Genomic DNA, 20,694 nt, shown 5'->3' with positions numbered 1-20,694 from the left:
TTTCGTCTTCTGGAACGGAGCTCTGATAGAACAGATTTGTCTCCCCATACAGCGATCAGATCCAGTATCTCCCGCACGTTCAATGCTGGAGCTCTTTTTGGATTTGGGACTGTATCCCCACCCGTGCTGATCAGAGCTCCACGCTGGGCAAACAGGAAATGAAATTCAAAAGTTCACAGGGCTTTTCCTGTCTACCTGGCCACTGCATCCGAGTTCAGATTGCTTTCCTGAGTGGTCACAATGGTGCACTGTGGGATACCGCCCGGAGGCCAATATCGTCGAATTGCGGCCGCACTAACCCTAATCTGATATGGCAATACCGATTTCAGCGCTACTCCCCTCATCGGGAAGGAGTACAGAAACTGGTTTTAAGAGCCCTTTATATCGACACACAGGGCTTCGTTGTGTGGACGGGTGCAGGGTTAAATTGGTTTAACACTGCTAAATTCGGTATAAACGCGTGGTGTAGACTAGGCCTATGCAGCAAGTAAAATTTTCAAAACCTCCTCATTAACTTAGGAGAGTAAGTCCCATTTTCAAAAGCCATTCAGGAGCCCAGTTCTCACTGAAATTCAATCAGACATGGCTAGATTGTCACAGGTGTATCACCACCCAAAGATGCAGATAGGCACGTCGTGGGATTTTCAAATGAACCATGGTGTTTAGGCCCAACTTTTGGTCACAGTTCAGAGTAACTGCACTTGTGTTTCCCTTTATTGATCCAGCAGGAGCAACTCTCTCGGGCTTACAGCTGTTGGGTAGAGATCCACATCTCTCTCCCTCCTGACTGGGCCCGTTCCAGGCTGAGCAGTTCCTTTCACTGCATTATTCCCTCAAAAGCCATCCTGCCTAAGCAGCCCTGCTTTGCTGCTCCCCTCTGGGTGGTGCACAGTTCTTACCACACAGTTCTTCCTAAGCAAGCGTATTTTATTCTTAAGGTAAAAGCAATACAGAGAAAACATATTAAAAATATGCTCTTAAGCAAAATAAGCTGTCATGGGATAGGAGGGAAGGTGCTCTCATGAATGATAACTGGTTAAAAGACAGGAAACAAAGGGTAGGAATAAATGGTCAGTTTTTAGAATGGAGAGAGGTAAATAGTGGTGTCCCACAGGGGTCAGTACTGGGCCTAGTCCAGTTTAACATATTCATAAACTACCTGGAAAAAGGGGTAAACTATCAGATGGCAAAATGTGCAGATGAGACAAAATTACTAAAGATAGTTAAGACCCAGGCAGACTGTGAAGATCTTGGTGCAACAAAATGGCAGATGAAATTTAATGTTGATAAATGCAAAGTAATGCACATTGGAAAACATCATCCCAGCTATACATATACAATGGTGGGGTCTAAATTAATTATTTCCACTCAAGAAAGACCTGGGAGTCATTGTGGATAGTTCTCTGAAAACATCCACTCAATGTGCAGCGGCAGTCAAAAAAGCGAACAGAATGCTGAGAATCATTAAGAAAGGGATAGATAGTAGGACAGAAGATATCATATTGCCTCTCTATAAATCCATGGTACACCCACACCTTGAATACTGTGTGCAGATGTGGTCGTCCCATCTCAAAAAAGATATACACCTCTACCCTGATCTAACGCGACCAGATATAACACGAATTTGGATATAACGCCGTAAAGCAGTTCTCTGGCGGGGCAGGGCTGAGCACTCTGGCAGATCAAAGCAAGTTCGATATAACGCAGTTTCACCTATAACACGGTAAGACTTTTTTGGCTCCCAAGGACAGCATTATATCGGGATGGAGGTGTATTGGAATTGGAAAAGTTTCAGAAAAGGGCAACAAAAATGATTAGGAGTAGAGAATGGCTTCCATATGAGGAGAGATTAATAAGACTGGGACTTTTCAGCTTGGAAAAGAGGAGACTAAGGGGGGATATGACAGAAGTCTATAAAATCGTGAGTGGCGTGGAGAAAGTGAATAAGGAAGTATTATTTACTCCTCCTCATAATATAAGAACAAGGAGCCACCAAATGAAATTAAGAGGTAGCAGGTTTAAAACAAACGCAAAAAAGTATTTTTTTCACGCAACCCACTGTCAACCTCTGGGACTCCTTACCAGAGGGTGTTCTGAAGGCCAATACTATAACTGAGTTCAGAAGGGAGCTAGATAGATTCACGGAAGATAGGTCCATTAATGGCTATTAGCCAGGATGGAGAGGAATGGTATCCCTAAGCCTGTTTGCCAGAAGCTGGGATTGGGTGACAGGGCATGGATCACTTGATGATAACCTGTCTGTTCATTCCCTCTGGGGCACCTGGCATTGGCCACTGTCAGAAGACAGGATACTGGGCTAGATGAACCTTTGGTCTGACCCAGTATGATTGTTCTTATGTTGCAAAGCCAGGAACTGAATCCAGATCTTGAATTCAGCACCATCACTGTAATATTCTGACGAAGTTAAAGAGTCAGAAATCTGCTTTATTTTCTGTTACCTGACACTTCTAGCCTTCATAATTCCTCAGGGAATTTTATTAAACACAATAAACAGTTCAATTTTATTTTCAAATCAAAGTGGGGCAACAGAGGGCTTTGAGTGTTAATAAAAGTGCCTACGTGCGGAGTAATAAACTTACCAGAGATCACCCTAGCTCCACCATGGACTCTGTCAGGTGACTAGTCCTTCAAACCCCACAACAGGGTCTCTTCTGTGGTCATCAGCTTATAACAGCCTCAGCTCAGAACTAGCTCTGTCATGACAAGTTTAGTCCATGCTTTATGCAGGATGGGAGGTTTTGATCTGGGGTTTCCAGGACCAGGTAATCAATAGAGACCTCCCAAATGTGTCCTGGCCCCCTTCACACATACTGTCCCAAACAGTTCTGAGAAGTTCCTAACATTTCCCAAGGATTACATTAGTCAGTCTCCTATGAAAGTTATGTTTAATCCACAATAATGCATACACAATTGTATTTTTAATACAACGGACCCCAAAGGGATTAAACTTAATTCAATGTTTATCCAGGAAATTGCCGTAACTGTCACGCCTTTAAAAATCAGGTCCTGGATAGCTAACTCTCATTGATTTCAATGAGAAAATCTTTTGCAAAACCTTTTGAAAATCCTAGTTGGTGCCCAAAGATCTTTAAAAATCTGGCCTACTGTCTAGCTTTACAGAGGTTTAGTAAATCCCACTAGGCACATAAAGCTTCTAAATAGGTCAGGTACTTAACTCCCATTGAAAGTAACTGGCTAAATGCCTTAAAGAATCTGGTCTGCAGACGCCTAAATCCCACGGCCATTCAGTGAGAATTAGACTCCTAAATACTTCTATCACTTGAAAATGGGAGTTAAGTCCCCAAATCACTTTAAGTGGTTTTTACAAATTTTATCACAAATTGATTGATCATTAGGGCATGTTGAAAAGTCCAACTGTTCACCCAGCGACTTTAGGCAAGTACCTAGGACAGGTGCCTGGTGATCTGGGGTTCATGCCAGAAGATGAAGGGAATTTTTTTCCCTTCCCTTTTGCATGTTCAGAAGATACTGCACTTCCTTCCACAGATCTGTGTAACAAGGCTGAGATTTTCAAAGTCAGCTACAAGATTTGTATCTCAAATTCCTATTAATTTTAGTGCAGACTGATTATGCCTATCCCTTAGGCAGCTTTGAACATATCAGCTTTACTGCATGTCAAAGACAGGTAAGTATTTTTAGGAGCATTTCTATGACTTGTAGAGATCCAGACAGATGGGGGCTGTGTGGTGATGGGGAAAGACAGAGGTTCACAAGAGCCATGGAGCAGCCATGCAGATGTTTGTCAATGTATTTCTATGCAGACCCACATGCAGTCCCTGCAGCTGCCGTACATCAACATGGAGGTGTTTGACCCCCCTCTCAGTTTTCTCAGAGCCGCTTTCACCTCCTTGTTCCTCAGTGTGTAGATGGCTGGGTTCAGCATGGGTGTGACCACATAGCCAAAGAGATGCACAGCGGTCACCTTCCCTGTGCTTAGCTGGGGCTGCGTGTAGACGAGGGCACAGGGCCCAAAGAACAGCGTCACCACCGCCAGATGTGAGGTGCAAGTGGAGGCTGCTTTGCGCTGCCCTTCAACTGAGTTCATCTTCAGGATGGAATAGACGATGCGGACGTAAGAGGCAAGGATGAGGAATAAGCAGGTCATGGGCACCATGCCAGTGTTGGTGAAGGTCACGGTCTCGATGATGTACGTGTGCGCACAGGCCAGCTTGACCACTGGGAAAATGTCGCAGAAGAAATACTCCACCACATTGGACCCGCAGTAGGGCAGCGTGAAGGTCAGGCTGGTGAGGATGGTGATGTGGAAGGAGCTGGCGATCCAGGTGCCAGCGGCCAGGAGGGTGCACACCCTCTGGTTCATGATGAGCAGGTAGCGCAGCGGGTGGCAGATGGCCACATACCGGTCATAGGCCATGACTGTGAAGAGCAGGCACTCAGTGCTGCCCAGGAAGTGCCAGAAGAAGACCTGGGACATGCACCCGCCCAGAGAGATGGTTCTACTCTTCACCCAGAGGTTGGCCAGCAACTTAGGGGTGCTGATGGAAGAGAATCCAAGGTCCACAATAGAGAGATTGCAGAGGAAGAAGCACAGCCTGGGGGTGTGCAGGCGGGCGTCAGCAAGGATAGCTGAGAAGATGAGCAGGTTGCCCAGCAGGGTGCAGAGGTAGAAGGCTAAGAAGGTGACGAAGAGGATGGTCTGGAGGCCGTTGGTGTTGGGGATCCCTAAGAGGATAAAATGAGTCACCACAGTGTGGTTGACCCACCCCACGAGGGACTTATTCCTGGGGTAGGGGAGACAAATAATGCCAGTGAGCTACTGAAACAAACAGACCTGTCATCCTAGAGCTGCAATAGTCACCCTTCCTTTTACTGCCCCCATGACTTACTCTCATTAGGAGTGGTGTCTATTTCTATCATTGTAATGCCACTTGGGGACACGGCCTCACTGGCTGGTGATGAACATGGAAAGAGAAAATGTCTGCCTTGAAGATCCTACAGCCCAGACACAGACAAAGGGGTCCTCTATTCTATTCTATTCCACTTTCTTCTCTTCTCTCCTGTCCTATTCCAGTTGCTTCAGTTCTATTCCATCTAGGCCCTTTCCCCACCCTTATCACCACAGTACCTTCGAGCCTTTCTTTTGTGGCTAACATTTCCCATGTGTAGTTTGTTCTCTCTCTCACCTCTCCGCAGAGGGATGTCTGTGTGTGCAGTGAAGCGCCTTGTTTTGGTAGGGTTTTGTTCTCATAGAAACATGGGCTGCTATGTATTTGTGTTAAGGAACAGGACGAGGACGGAACATATACACAAATGAATGCAGGGAAGAATTGCTCCAGCTTTGTTAATGCTCCAGCTTGTTTAACGATATGAGTGTTGGGGTCATGGAACAGAGAGAGAAAGAAAGGAAAAAAGCAGGAAGGGAATTAGGTCACAGCCAGAGGTACTGGGGCTAGGGGGGTCTGCGGCGACCCCCTGGGCTTGACATGGGTTACATAAAGTCCAGAGTTCCACAGTTTGCTCAACGGCTCAGCACCCAATGTGGACACAGCTTGTCTCTGCTCAGCCGTGTCAGAGCTGGCTCTGTGGATAACTGCCAGAGGGAATTTAAGGTACTATTGAAGGACAATAACGAAGTGTCTGTGTATGTTTTTCCAGGGGAGTTGTCCCTGTGCAGGAGAGATGGGCTGACGGGGAGGATGCTGGTGGTTGGGCGGTACAATCACGAGAGAGGCAAATAAAGATAGCTAAACAAAGACAGACAGACTGGCAGGCAAGGCACACAGAGAAGGATGGACGGACAGCTGGATCGATTTCTCTCTAAAGAATATATTGGCCTGACATCTTCCTGTGGACGCGAGGACAGCGACTGGCAGATTCGGAGCTTAGTCTACACTACGCGTTGTAAACGCAATTAGCAAGCGTTAAATAAACCGATTTAATGGCTGCACCGTCCACACAACAGGGCCTGTATTATGATATAAAGGGCTCTTTAAACCGGGTTTCTGTACCCTCCCCAACGAGAGAGTAGCACTGATATTCGGTATTACCAGATCGATTAGGGTTAGTGTGGCGCAAATCAAAGTATTGGCCTCATGGGCGGTATCCCACAGTGCTCCATTGTGACCACTCTGGACAGCAATTCCAATTGGATGCAGTGGCCAGGTAGAATCAGGAAAGCCCTGTGAACTTTTGAATTTCATTCCTGTTGCCCAAGTCGTGGAAGCTCTGATCAGACGACGGGGTGGTGAGGCAGTCCCAAACCAAAAAGAGCTCCAGCATAGACCGGTGCGGGAGATACTGATCTGATCGGCTGTATGGGAAGACAAATCGGTTCTATCAGAGCTCTCGCTCCAAAGACAAAATGACAAGAGCATTGAAAAAACCTCTCCAGGCTATGATACATGGTCCACGCGACAGTGCTGTGTGACAAGCATAACAGAAAGCCAAAGAATCAAATGGGATGCTCATTGGAGGGAGGGAGGGGTACTGAGGACTCGGCTACTCGCCACAGTCCCACATCTCCAAAAAGTATTTGCATTCTTGCGAGCTCCAATTGCCTGTAGGGTAAACAACATTGTCCGCGTGGTGGTTCAGGGTATAGCTCATATATTAGCCCCCTCCATCCCCGTGAAAGAAAAGGGGAAAAAACATTTCTGATCTTTTTCAATGTCACCATCAGGTCTACTGCGTGCTGCTGGTAGACGCAATGCTGCGGCAGTGCACAGCAGTATCCTTCCGCTCCCCCCGCTTCCCCCGGTGGCCAAAAGGAAAAAAAAAAAAAGAATTGTTAAGGGTTGCAGAATATAGTTGCTATCTTCTCATTCATCACCTTGGAGTGCTGCCCTGGCATGCCTCAAGGTGGAGGTTGGCTGGGGCGCCTTGGGTAAAAATAAGGCATGACTCCTGGTCATTCCATGACGGACAGAACGGCTGGTAACACCGTCTTCATCAGCAGGCACTGGGGACTGAGCTCCTTAGCCCCCCCCTTCATGTGTAAAGAAAAGATTTGTACTGCCTGGACTATCCTAGCAGCTGGACAGACTGCCTCCCCCTCATTATCTCACTTACGACAACTCTGTGTTCTTATTCCTGATTCTTTATTCTTCATGCACACAATGGGGACACTGGGCATATGGTAGCCAGGACAGTTGGGGAGCAGTGTAGCAATACGGGTGGGGTTTGTGCAGGGCAGCCGCCCCTAGAAGGGCATGTAGGCTTTATCATTTCCTGCGGATCTGACACGGAGTGGGCCGTGCTCTCTGGTTCTCTAGTACAGCTTTGCCCTATATTCTAGGGAGGACTGACTTCTATTTTTATGATACCGATAACGGAGAGATTCCCTCATTGGAGTCATTCCCTTTGTCTTTGCGCCGCCCACACCGCCGACCCTCAGCTCGGGGACCTCATCGACAGCAGCAGACAAGTACAGAGCGACTGAAAACGCCGTCTCATTGCCGAATTTACAATGGCATGAGGTGGTACAGAACAGCTGATAACCATCTCTCTATCTTGCAAAGGCAAAATGAGCTGCTGTGAGTAGCGCTGCAGTACCGCTGTTCTGTCAGTAGCACCAGTAACCATACAGTGACAAAAGGCAAAACGGGTTCCAGGTTGCCAATGCTATGGCGTCTGGCTCAGGGCAATCTGAAGAATAAAAGCGTGAAATGATTGTCCTGCCTGTTGCTTCAGGAGAAAGGATGAGTGAAACATTTACCTGCAGATCCACCCAAGACACGTTTTGTACATCATGCATTGGTCTCAACCCAGAAATGTCCAATGGGCGGGGTAGAGAGACTGCGGGAATTATGGGAGCTCGGGAATAGCTAGCACAGTGCAATGCTCCAGAAATCGACGCTAGCCTCGGTACATGGACGCACACCACCAAATTAATGTGCTTAGTGTGGCCGCGTGCACTCGACTTTATACAATCTGTTTTACAAAACCGGTTTCTGTAAAATTGGAATAATCCTGTAGCGTAGATGTACCCAGAGAGAGGCGGAGACTGAGGGACAGAGTGAGAAGAACTTTACCAAAGCAGGAGTCTTACACTGGCTGCATTGGGAGGGGCCGCTCCAGCTGGCTGGAATTCTTCCTTTCTGTCCACGGCCCTGACTCCTCTGTAGCACCATCCAGCTTTCTTATCCCAAATGGTCCATCGCTCAGGAGAAGTGCACAGCCTGGGCTCTTGGTATCCAGCCCAGGGACGTAATCCCCAGAGCGGCACCAGGGTTTTTGGCGCCCTACGCAGGGGTCCTTCCGTGCTCCCGGTCGTTGGTGGCAATTCTGCGGCTGGGGGGTCCTACCGCACTCCTGGTCTTTGGGGCACTTTGGCGGCGGGTCCCGGAGCAAGTGAAGGACCCGCCGCAGAATTGCCACCAAGGGTGGCAAAATGCTGCCCCCCCCAAATCCTGGCGCCCTAGGCAACCGCCTAGGTTGCCTAAATGGAAGCGCTGGCCCTGCCTAATCCGCTCTAAAGCTAGCGAGGGCTGCACAACGTATTGCCCCACCGTGTGGCCGAGCCCCACAGCTTTCTCACAGCTTCCAGCTTCCTTACGGCTCTCCGTGGTCTTTAAATCCCCTTCGGGTCCATCGGGACCAGGGCCCTGAATCCCTGCCAGGCTCAATAAGTGTAGCACCATTGAACTGAGAGGGCCAGATCCCCAGCTCCACCAGGGTCCGAATTCTGCTCCTGCTCCTCCTGACCTGACTCCTGGGGAACTCCATTGGATTCCCTGGGGCTGTTTCCCCTCTCAGCTGCACGCCCTGATGTAAATCAGAGTAACTCCGCTGGAATCAAAGGAGATGTGTAGATTTCTACCAGCTGAGAATCTGACCCTGACATTGTTTGGGGGGAGGGGATGTTCATGCTCGTCTAGGCTCTCCTGCCGTGTGACACAAGCGAGGGAATTCCCTCCAGGGGTGTGAAATAGGAGTAACCTGGGCCAGACGTGCAGCTGGAGGCCTCTGAAGCCAACAGAGCTTTGGCCTTGGTTCATGTCCCCCGCTGTTCCCCTGCCCCTTTGCTGCGTCTCAGTGCACAGGGATGTATTTGTGCCCTTGTGTGGTTATGTGTGAGGGTGAAATTCACTGCTGTGCAGACAGAGGGCAGCATATGCCCTGGGCACCACTTCTCGTCACTTTTGGCAACACAGTCACCCTCCCCCATGCCCACCAGCAGCACCACCAAGAAGATCCTAGCACTGTTGTTCTGGGTGCAGCTCAGACACAGAGCGAGACGACCCAGCCTTTCATACTTCACTCTCTAACTAACCCAACCATGGGAAGGGTTATCAGCACCATTCCTCCTCTTGTCATCGGGATGAACGTCACGCTGCATCTTTCTGGGCCTCGCACGTGTCCTCTTGCCCACCCCTTTGCACAATCGGGGGTCAGGAGAAAGGGCATTTAGAGGATTGCAGCTGATTTAACTGAACGAAAGCTGCTCCTTCACTAGACCGGTAAGCAGAATAGACAAAAGCCTCATCTTGGACTTCTACTGTGCGTCTACACTAAGGGGTTGGCAGTGATTAGCTACATTGCTGGGAAGCTCTCTAGTGTAGACAAATACATCAACACCACACAGAGAGGGAAGTGAGAGAGACAGGGCTAGATTCGGGGGTTCCAGCAATGATCTCATCAGTCCATTTGCTGGTGTTCGAGCACCACAGTTGTAATAAGGCCCCTTGCGATTCCGCTTATCACTATCATTTCCCGCTCTTCTCTGGGGGGCAACCTACTTGGGAGCCAGGACAAAGGGGCAGAAGCAGACGGTATAATTAATCTCTGTAGCTGTGTTATCCCCAGCCCAGTCAGAGCATCCCATGGGGTGCCATAGCCATTGGGATTAATTAAAATGTTGACATTTTTAATGAGTCCACACGCTGGGCCTTCTCAGTGCTCTGGTACTAGGCTCAGAAGTTATTCTTGGTTTCTATCAGCTGAGTTGTGTGTGTCATCGCCACGGACACCAAAGCCGGAACTGCATTTGACTCTCTTAATTTGTATTATCCCTATTGTTATCATGGGGATTATGGTGGGACATGCAGTCTGTGACTGAGACATGGACCCCTTTGTTCAGCACCCAGCACAGATAGAGAGAGACAGTCCCAGCCTGAATGTGAGACACATTGAATAACTGAGAGAGACAAAGGATTTAATTACCCATGTATATAACAGGTGGGGAAACTGAGGCATAATGCGATTTAGTGAGTTACTAAAGGTCAAATAGGGAGTAATCTACAGATCCTGTACTTGAACCCCCACCTCCTGTGTCCAGACCTTTGTCTTAGCCACAAGATAATGGTTTGCAAATAATTCGCATGGGCTCTTTAAATGTAGGTGTGATGAATTGATAACTGTTCTCAGTTACCAAATATTATAGCAGGGATTGGCAACCTTTGGCATGTGGTTCGCCAGGGTAAGCACCCTGGTGGGCCGGGCCAGTTAGTTTACCTGCTGTGTCCACAGGTTCGGCCAATCGCCGCTCCCACTGGCTGCGGTTCACCCTCCCAGGCCAATGACGGCGGTGGGGGGAAGCAGCGGCCAGCACATCCCTCATCCCAAACCACTTCTCACAGCCCTATTGGCCTGGAGCGGGGAACTGCAGCCAGTGGGAGCCGCGATTGGCCGACCTGCGGATGCGGCAGGTAAACAAACTTGCCCGGCCAGCCAGGGTGCTTACCCTGGTGAGCCGCGTGCCAAAGGTTGCTGATCCCTGTACTATAGCCACCTGCTCTCCCTGCTTCTCCCTCTACGGCCTCCCAGTGCCCCTGGTGTGGAGGTCAATGGAGCTTTCCCGTTGTCCACTAGCATCTACTACAGTTTTTTAAATCAATGTGCACAGTTTGTGCCCTGATCTTCCATTCCAGGTTTTCTTCTCTGTCTCACCATAGTCTGGATTTCTGGCTCTTTGGAAACTGATTCCCCGGACAAATGCAAAGAAACCACAGAGAAAATTTGTGATGAACCCAGCACTGCAAAGGGGGCGCTGCAGTGCAGGGAGTGGTGCAAACAGCTCAGTAGGGGGTGCTCTTCCCTCTGCAATTGGGCTGTTTCTAGTGCTGGCATGTTTACTGCTGGGGGGATTCTGCACCACTGCACAATACAGAATTAGGCAGAATTCACGGTTCCCCCCACAGAATTGGGCTGCAGAGCTGCTGGTGCATCTAGGGACCAATGGACTCTGTGGAGCCCAGCTCGCAGTGAGCAAAGCGCCCAGGCTGGCTGCGCCGGAAGCAGCTCGCTCTGCTTGATCCTCATTCTCCTGGGAACCCCACGAGACCTATCTCTGGCAGGGGGTGAGGAAGGGCAGGGCTGCACCGTGTCCCCTGGCAGGACAGTAAAGAACCTGGGGACAGTAAAGGCTCTGGGAGTGCCGGTGTCTGAGCTGGGGGCAGGAGCAGCGCTAGGGTTTCTGGCGCCCTAGGCTGAATTCAGGGGGCAGCATTTTGTGTGCTCCCCAAGGGAGCTTCCGGTTCCACTCCCATCACGCCACCGAGAAGGACCCTCCGCCAAAATGCCACAGGTGACAGCAGCAGTCACTGAGCTGCTCAATTGCCTGCCGCTTTTTCCGCGGCATGTTGGCAGAAGATCCTTCTTCGGCGGCGCAATGGGAGTGGAATCAGAAGCTCCCGTGTGCCCCATGGAGAGCACACAAAATGCCGCCCCCCAAATTCTGGCGCCCTAGGCAACCGCCTAGGGTCGCCTAATGGAAGTGCCAGCCCTGGCTGGGGATGCCCTGTGGCTGGGCTCTAGGAGAGGGAGATGTTGGTGGCTGAGCTGGGGGTGTCCCGTGGCTGGGTCCTGGGGAGACGGGTTGCTGGTGTCTGGGCAGGGAGATGCCCCATGGCTGGGCTCTAGGGGGAGGGAGATGGTGGTGGTGGCTGAGCTGGGGCTGTACCGTGGCTGGGTTCTGGAAGGAGGGGGGTGCTGGTGTCTGAGCTGAGGTGTCCCGTGGCTGGGTCCTGGGGGGAGGGACATGTTGGTGGCTAAGCTGTGGGAGTCCAGTAGCTGGGTCCTGGGGGGAAGGGGGTGCTGGTGTCTGGGACGGGGGGTGCCCCATGGCAGGTCTATGGGGGGAGGGGGTGCTGGTGTCTGGGCCAGGGGATGTCCCGTGGCTGGATCCTGGGGGAAGGGGGATGCTGGTGTCTGGGGCAGGGGGTGTCCCGTGGCTGGGTCCTGGGGGAAGGGGGATGCTGGTGTCTGGGCCAGGGGGTGTCCTGTGGCTGGGTCCTGGGGGAAGGGGGATGCGGGTGTCTGGGCCAGGGGTGCCCTGCAGCTGGGCTGTGGCGGGATGGGAGTGCAGGTGACTGGGCTCTGGGGACTCCACACAGCCATCCTTCCCCCAACACCCCCAGCCTGGAACTGGGTTGTTGTAGGGGTTTCTTTAAATCTCCACTCCTGGGGGAATCTTTTTTGCTCTTATCTGTTTGTTGACATACCTCTTGACAGGTATTTTGAAATAAATTACCAAAATAATTGAAAGGGAGTGATTATATTATGCTATTTTGACAAATGAAATATGCAGAATTTTGCAGAATTTTAAAATATTATGTGCAGAATTTTAAAATATTTTGGCATAGGATTTCCCCAAAAGTAGATGTTGGACTCTCGTGCGCTGTTCTGAAGGGAGAAGGGTCAGGGGCCTGGCTCACAGGATCTACCCCAGGTTCCTTTCACTTTTTTTATTTTATTATTTTTTCATGTCAAGGCCACAAGGTTAAAACCCACGTCCGAGGAGTCAGTGATAATTCTGAACAGTACGTTATTGTTTCTGTCGGATGGGAGGCCTGGAGGCCCAGGTGCAAGGGGTGCTGCACCAACACACAGAGAGACAGCACCTGCCCCAAAGAGGTTACAACAGAAATGGGGGCAGGGGGTAGAAAAGAATAATTTTTGCCACACTTTCTCAGGTGGAGAACTCATCCCCAAAGAGATGTCATTCGCATAACATCCTGCCTAGCCCGCATAAGCCCTGGCATTAATGTATTCACTTCCTGCCTCACCCGAACACTGGGTAACTTGATTGACTTCATGCGTCACCTGAACCCTAGTGTCACCTAACAGCCCTGCCTCAATCTGAGCAGAATTCCTCTGACCTTTTCCCTAACGCTAACCCTAGGCTAATACCAGTGTCGTCCTCCCTCACTCTGGGAAAACTCTAATGATGTCCATCCGAACCCCAACCCTGGAATAGCTCCTCCGACCTCCTCCCCAGTCAGGATCAGGATTGCTGGGTAAGGGGGCGAAAGCAAACAACATGCATTTTAATGCAGCTGAACATACTCACATACATCTAGAAAACAAGAATCATTCCTGTGCTTATAGCATGGGTGTCTATCTTCTGGGGAGCCGTTACTCTGAAAAACATTTGAGGTCATGGTGGAGAATCAGCTGAACATGGGCTCCCAGTGCGATGCTGGGGCTAGAAGAGCTAATGTGACTCTGGGATGCATAAAGGAGGAATCTCAAGTAGGAGCAGAGAGGTGATTTTACCTCCCTGTTTGGCACTGGTGTGACTGCTGGTGGTACACTGTGTCCAATTCTGGTGTTCACAATTTCAGACGGGGGCTGATAAATTGGAGAGGAATCAGAGAGACCCATGAGAATAACAGAAGGATTAGAAAACCTGCCATATAATGATAGGGTTAAAGAGCTATGTAGATCTGTGTAATAAGGCTGAGATTTTCAAAATCCTCTACAAGGTTTGGGTCTCCAGTTCCTATCAATTTTGATGCAGGCTGAGTGTGCTTGTCCCTCAGGTAGCTTTGAAAATATCAGCCTTACAATATGCAAAGACAGCTCTATATTTTTAGGAGCATTTCTATGACTTGTAGAGATCCACATAGATAGATGGGGGCTGTGTGGAGATGGGGAGAGACAGAGAGGTTCACAAGAGCCACGGAGCAGCCATGCAGATGTGTTTGTCGATGTATTTCTATGCAGACCCACATGCTACTCCTGCAGCTGCTGCACTGCATCAACGTGCAAGCGTTTGACCCCCTCTCAGTTTTCTCAGAGCCGCTTTCACCTCCTTGTTCCTCAGCGTGTAGATGGCAGGGTTCAGCATGGGCGTAACCACGTTGCTGAAGAGCTGCACAGGGGTCACCAGCATTTTGCTTAGCTGGGGCTGTGTGTAGATGAGGGCGCAGGGCCCAAAGAACAGCATCACCACCGCCAGATGTGAGGCGCAAGTGGAAGCTGCTTTGCGTCGCCCTTTGGCTGAGTTCATCTTCAGGATGGAGTAGATGATCCTGACGTAGGACGCAAGGATGAGGAAGAAGCAGGTCATGGGCACCACCCCAATATTGGTGAAGGTCACGGTCTCGATGACATACTTGTCCGCACAGAGCAACTTGACCACCGGGAAGATGTCACAGAAGAAATACTCCACCACATTGGACCCGCAGTAGGGCAGCGTGAAGGTCAGGCTGGTGAGAATGGTGGCGTGGAAGGAGCTGGCGATCCAGGTGCCAGCAGCCAGGAGGGCACACACCCTCCAGTTCATGATGAGCAGGTAGCGCAGCGGGTGGCAGATGGCCACGTACCGGTCATAGGCCATGACTGTGTAGAGCAGGCACTCGGTGCTGACCAGGAAGTGCCAGAAGAAGACCTGGGACATGCACCCGCCCAGCGAGATGGTTCTACTCTTCGCCCAGAGGTTGGCCAGTAACTTAGGGGTGCTGATGGAAGAGAATCCAAGATCTATGATGGAGAGATTGCAGAGGAAGAAGTACATTTGGGTGTGCAGGCGGTCGTCGGCGAGGATGGCTGAGAAGATGAGCAGGTTTCCCAGCAGGGTGCAGAAGTAGAAGGCTAAGAAGGTGACAAAGAGGATGGTCTGGAAACCGTCGGTGTTGGGGATCCCTAAGAGGACAAAATGAGTCACCATAGTATGGTTGACCTGCCCCACGAGGGACTCATTCCTGGTGTTGGGGAGAGAAATAATGCCAATTAGTTACTGAAACAAACAGACCTGTCATCCTAGAGCTGCAATAGTCACTCTTCCTTCCACTGCCCCCATGACTCACTGTCATTAGGAGTGGTGTCTGTTTCTATCATTGTAATGCCACTTGGGGTCAGGGTCTCCCTGGGTTGGCGCTGAATGTAGAGAGAGAAACTGTCTGCCTTGAACGTCTTACAGTCCAGAAATGAACAGACAAAGAGGACATCTATTCTATTCTATTCTAGTTTCTTCTCTCCTCTCCTGTCCTTTTCCATTTTCTTCACTTCTATTCTATTTGGGCCTTCACTCCACTCTGATCACCATGATACATTAGAGACGTCTGATTCTATCTAACATTTGTCATATGTGGTTGTTCTCTTTCCTCCTGTCCGCAGAGGGATGGCCCTCTGTGCAGTGCAGTGCCTTCTTTAGGTAGAGTTTCATTTTTTCTAAGAGCACATAGTGCTGCATGTTGCTGTTAAGGAAGAGGACAAGGATGGAACATTCAAAGCAATGAATGTGGTGAAGAATTGTTAATGATTGTATGAGGGTTTTTTAAATTGGAGTTAGAGAGAGAAGGAAAAGGAAAGGACCAGGGGAATAGCCACATCCAGAGGTGCTGGAACTTGGGGGGCTGTGTGGATAACCTGCCAGAGGGATTTTTAAGGTGATATTGGAAGGATAATAACAAAGTGTCTGTTTACATTTTGCCAGGGAGTTTTCCCCATGCAGGAGAGGCTGGGCTGAAGGGGAGACGCTGGCAGGTTGGGGCTGTAACACACGGAGAGAGGGAGATAAAGGATAGCTACACAACAGACAGACAGACTGGCAGGCAGGCACACAGGGAAGGATGGACAGATGGCTGGATCGATTTCTCTCTACAGAAAATATTGGGCTGACATCTTGCTCGGAACGAGACAGAGACTGGCAGATTCAGAGAGAGGCAGAGACTGAGGGACAGAGCGAGAAGAACTTTACCAAAGCAGGAGTCTTATACTGGCTGCATTGGGAGGGGCCGCTCCAGCTGGCTGGAATTCTTCCTTTCTGTCCACGGCCCTGACTCCTCCGTAGCACCATCCAGCTTTCTTATCCCAAATGGCCCATTGCCCAGGAGAGGTGCACAGACTGGGCTCTTGGTATCCAGCCCGGAGACCTAATCTGCTCCGAAGCTAGCGAGGGCTGCCACAGCGTATCGCCCCACTCTGTGGCCGAGCCCCCAGCTTTCTCACAGCTTTCAGCCTCCTTACGGCTCTCCGCGGTCTTTAAATCCCCTTCGGGCCTATCGGGGCCAGGGCCCTGAATCCCTGCCAGGCTCCCACACTGAGACCTTGGCAGAGTCGCCAATTAACAGAGATTCTGCATATTTTTCGACAACGTTCATAGACCCCCGATGCTGACCTCTGCCAGCATCAATAAGTGTAGCGCCATTGAACTGAGAGGGCCAGATCCCCAGCTCCACTGAGGTCCGGATTCTGCTCTCGCTCCCACGACTCCTGGGGAACTCCATTGGATTCCCTGGGGCTGTTTCCCCTCTCAGCCGCACGTTCTGGTGTAAATCAGAGTAACTCCACTGGAATCAAAGGAGCTGTGTAGATTTCTACCAGCTGAGAATCTGACCCCGACATTGTTTGGGGGGAGGGGATGTTCATGCTTGTCTAGGCTCTCCTGCCATGTGACACAAGCCAGAGAATTCCCCCCAGGGGTGTGAAATAGGAGTAACCTGGGCCAGACGTGCAGCTGGAGGCCTCTGAAGCCAACAGAGCTTTGACCTTGGTTTGTGTCCCCTGCTCTTCCCCTGCCCCTTTGCTGCATCTCTTGTGCTCTTGTGTGGTTGTGTGTGAGGGTGAAATTCACCGCTGTGCAGACAGAGGGCAGCATACGCCCTGGGCACCACTTCTCATCACTTTTCACAGTACAGAAGAGACTCCAAAAAGGACATTTTCATTTTTGTCAGTACAGTAACCTCCCTACCACCACCACCACCACCACCTCTAAGATGATCATGGCACCGTTGTACTGGGTGCAGTGTGAGATAGATGTTGCTTTTGATAACCCAAACGTAGGAAGGGTTATCAACACCATCCCTCCTCTTGTCGTTGGGATGAAGGTCGCACTGCGTCTTTCTGGGCCTCTTTGAATAATCAGGGTTCAGAAGAAAGGGTCTTTAGCTGATTATAGCTCATTTACATTAACAAAATCTGCTCCCTCACTAGCCATGTAAGTGGAATAGACACAAGCCTCATCTTGCACCTCTACTATGCATCTAGGCGGAGAGGTTGGTGGTAGGTTAGCTACATCAGTGGGAAGCAGGGCCACCCAGAGGATTCAGGGGGCTTGGGGTCTTCAGCGTCGGGGGTCCCCTGCCACCAAATTGCTGCCGAAGACCCAGCACTTCGGTGACGGGTCCTGGGGCGGAAGGACCCCCCGCTGTGGGTCTTCGGGGCACTTCAGCAGCAGGTCCCAGGGCAGAAAGACCCCCTCCCCCTGCAGCCGAATTGCCGCCGAAGACCCGGAGCAGAAGAAGCTCCAGGGGCCCGGGACCTGCAAGAGTTTTCAGGGGGCCCCAGAACAAGTGAAGGACCCCACTTCAGGGGCCCTGAAAAACTCTTGTGGGGGCCTCTGCGGGGCCTGGGGCAAATTGCCCCACTTGCTCCCCCACCTCCTTCTGGGTGGCCCTGGTGGGAAGCTGTATAGTGTAGACCAGAGGTTCTCAAACTTCATTGCACCACGACTCCCTTCTGCAAAAAAAATTACAATATGACGCCAGGAGGAGGGACTGAAGCCTGAGCCCACCCGAGCCGAGCTGACCCAGGCAGGGTGGACAAAGCCAAAGCCTCACTGCCCCAGGAGCCTGTAATCTCAGCCCCACTGCATCTTCGGCCCCAGACAATGGGGCTTGGACTTTGGCTTCATCCCCTTGCCCCTGGAAGTCTAAGCCAGCCCTAGCAACCTCATTTGAATGGGGTGGGCCCCACATTGGGGTCCCGACCCACAGTTTGAAAACCGCTGATGTAGACTAATCTATAGAGACCACACAGAGAGGGATGTGAGAACGACAGGGCTAGATTGGGGGGGGTGCTCCCGCAGTGATCTCATCGATCCATTTGCTGTGTCCCAGCACCGCAGTTGTAATAAGGCCCCTTGCGATTCCACTAATTGCTATCATTTCCCGCTCTTCTCCAGGGGGCATCTTACTTGGGAGCCAGGAGGAAGGGGCAGAAGCAGACGGTATAATTACTCTCTCTAGCTGTGTTATCCCCAGCCCAGTCAGAGCATCCCATGGGGTCCCATGGCCTTTGGGATTAATTAAAATTTTGACATTTTTAATGAGTCCACACGCTGGGCCTTCTCAGTGCTCTGGTACTAGGCTCAGAAGTTATTCTTGGTTTCTATCAGCTGAGTTCTGTGTGTCATCACCACGGACACCAAAGCCGGAACTGCATTTGACTCTTTTAATTTGTATTATCCCTATTGTTATCATGGGGATTACGGTGGGACATGCAGTCTGTGACTGAGACATGGGCCCCTTTGTTCAGCACCCAGCACAGATAGACAGGGGCGGCTCTAGGAATTTTGCCGCCCCAAGCCGCCGCAGCTTGCCTGTGAAGGGCAGCCTCCCTGCCGCCCTCGCGGTGCCGGCAGAGCACCCCCCACAACTTGCCGCCCCAAGCACACACTTGGCATGCTGGGGCCTGGAGCCACCCCTGCAGACAGAGGGACACAGTCCCAGCCTGAATGTGACACACATTAAATAGCTGAGAGTGACAAAGGATTTAATTGTCCATGTATATAACAGATGTGGCTCTCCCCTGTGCAAATTACTTTCCTAACTCCCTTTGAAATCAGTAGGAGTTAGGTGCATTAGGTTTCTAAAAAAACCATTCCATGCCAATCAGCCTCTTCAGGTGCCTAAACACCTTTGACAATCTGGCCTTTAGTCTTTATGGGCTACATTCTTAAAGAGATTTAGGCACCTAAGGTACCTAGTGGGGTTGTCAAAAGGGCCCAGGTGTCCAACTCATTTTGCGGTCAGTGGGAGTAAGGCACTAGAGGCATTTGAGAATCTCACCCAGTGCCTCCGTATCTTTAAGATCTGGCCCTGTGTCTCGTCTCCCCAGCAGAGAAAGGGGGATCTAGCTCTTCTCTGCCTCCTTGGGGGCTGAGAGTCTAAATGTATTAATGCTTGGAAGGGTCTTGGAAGCTGTGGGAAGTACGTGCTACCTAAAGTGGGGGGGAGGGAGGGAGAAGGAGGATGGTGCTGTGGGACAAGCTCCCAGCCCATCTCTTTTACCCCTGCTCTGCAGACACGTTTTATAGATTGAACTTTGTTGTTGGGTGGGTGAGTTCTTCACAGTCTAGTTATCTCAGAAACTTTCTGAATGCAGAGGAGGTTTTGCTGGGACAAAGGGGCTGTCTCCTGGTACTGTTGATATAACTGCATCTGCACTGGGGCAGTTGTTCCACTTTGCAATTATACCAGACTGGTTAAAGCACTACAATTTATCTGACTCCCCATTATCTGAGTATCCCAAAATTAGCAATGTATTGACCCTCACAATGCCCCAGTGAGGCAGGGCAGGGAAGTACTATGCTCCTTTGACAGCAGGAAACTGAGGCATGGAGCGCCAGGTTTGTAAAGGTATTTAGGGACCTAAAGGGATTTTCAGAAGTGCCTAGGTCCAATGGGAGTTGGGCACCTCTGTGCTTTTCAAATTCCCACTCGGTACCTATCTGCCTCTGAAGGCACCTAGTCACCTGCAAACATCTGACTCCAAATGACATACCCAAGGTCAATGGAGGAGGAAGCAATTGAATCCAGATTCCCCAAGCCCCAGACTGGCAACTGACCCCTGGCCCATCCTTCCCAAGGGAGCGCTATCAGCCGCAAAGCCTGGGACATTTACAACGAGGCCTGGAAAGTGGTGTACGGGGTAGTGACCTCTGAGGAGTCTCCTCTGGCGTAAATTAGCCTGCATCCAGGGAATGCAAAGGGTGCCGTCCCAGGTAACACCTACTGCAGTTCAGACCCTATGATGCTATTCATCAGCTGATCACTAGGCTTTATTCAGAGCCCTTTCAAAGAAACCTGAGGGATTTAGGCACTCAGTTCAATGGGAGTTAGCTGCATTTGACCCGAAATTCCAGCCTTCAGAACCAAAGTTAAGCCATGTGAGAGACAAGCCTTGCTTGCCATCTAGTGGCTGATCCATCCCAGTTCCATCTCACCCAGGCAGAGCCACCGCGGCTTTGCTCCTGCAGGGGCTGCGTTCCCTCACCTCTGACTCCGCACCCTCCTTAGTCTCATCAGGTGCTGTTTGTATTGCGGTAGCACCCTGAAGTCCTCGCCGTGGGCCATGGCCCCACTGTGCTCACTGCTGTACAAACACTCACAGCTGCTAATCTCCTGAGTCGTTCTCAAACACGGGCCCTCCCCACTCGCGCCCCAGGGTGGAGATTCGCCTCCTGAGAGCAATGTGGAAAATGAATGGAGGGTGAACTGCACCTTGGACTGGAACCCAGCAGTCAGAGTTGGGCAGGCCCAGCTCCCCCACCCACTTCAGTGTGAAGCCTCCACATCTATCTATTCTCTCCCCATCCACCCCCTCTATCTATTCTATCCCTAAACATTCCCTCTATCTATCTATCCCCATCCACCCCATCTATCCCCATCCACCTCCTCTATCTATCTATCCCCATCCACCCCCTCTATCTATTCTATCCCTAAACATTCCCTCTATCTATCTATC

At 50.6% G+C, this 20,694-nt stretch overlaps 3 protein-coding genes across 3 annotated transcripts in view; 1 reads left to right on the top strand and 2 right to left on the bottom strand.

Moving 5' to 3' along the window:
* RAB2B (RAB2B, member RAS oncogene family) overlaps positions 1–20,694 on the top strand; it is a 225,343-nt gene that overhangs the window by 89,589 nt on the left and 115,060 nt on the right. The window lies entirely within an intron of this gene.
* LOC116828029 (olfactory receptor 10D3-like) lies at positions 3,785–5,163 on the bottom strand. The gene is made up of 2 exons (XM_032786006.1): positions 5,129–5,163; positions 3,785–4,784 (listed from the first exon to the last, which is right to left on the bottom strand). The coding sequence occupies exons 1-2, from the start codon at positions 5,161–5,163 to the stop codon at positions 3,785–3,787; spliced, it is 1,035 nt and encodes a 344-aa protein (XP_032641897.1).
* Positions 13,982–14,908, bottom strand: LOC116828039 (olfactory receptor 10D3-like). Its single transcript, XM_032786014.1, has one exon. It carries the CDS (start codon positions 14,891–14,893, stop codon positions 13,982–13,984), a length of 912 nt encoding a protein of 303 aa, XP_032641905.1. The 5' UTR covers positions 14,894–14,908.

Source organism: Chelonoidis abingdonii, chromosome 14 (assembly GCF_003597395.2).
Source record: "Chelonoidis abingdonii isolate Lonesome George chromosome 14, CheloAbing_2.0, whole genome shotgun sequence".
In the NCBI taxonomy this organism is placed as follows: Eukaryota; Metazoa; Chordata; order Testudines; family Testudinidae; genus Chelonoidis; species Chelonoidis abingdonii.
The sequence above is the reverse complement of the archived record's forward strand: the minus strand, read 5'-3'. Positions and strand labels throughout refer to the sequence as shown.

What these genes read in the sequence shown, in the direction of transcription:
- LOC116828029 (XM_032786006.1), bottom strand. Translation starts at nt 5,163, where the DNA reads ATGGGAAATGTTAGCCACAAAAGAAAGGCTCGAAG. An exon ending in CACAAAAGAAAGGCTCGAAG is followed by an intron (nt 4,785 to 5,128) that starts GTACTGTGGTGA and finishes CCCCTACCCCAG; the next exon opens with GAATAAGTCCCTCGTGGGGT.
- LOC116828039 (XM_032786014.1), bottom strand. Translation starts at nt 14,893, where the DNA reads ATGGTGACTCATTTTGTCCTCTTAGGGATCCCCAACACCGACGGTTTC.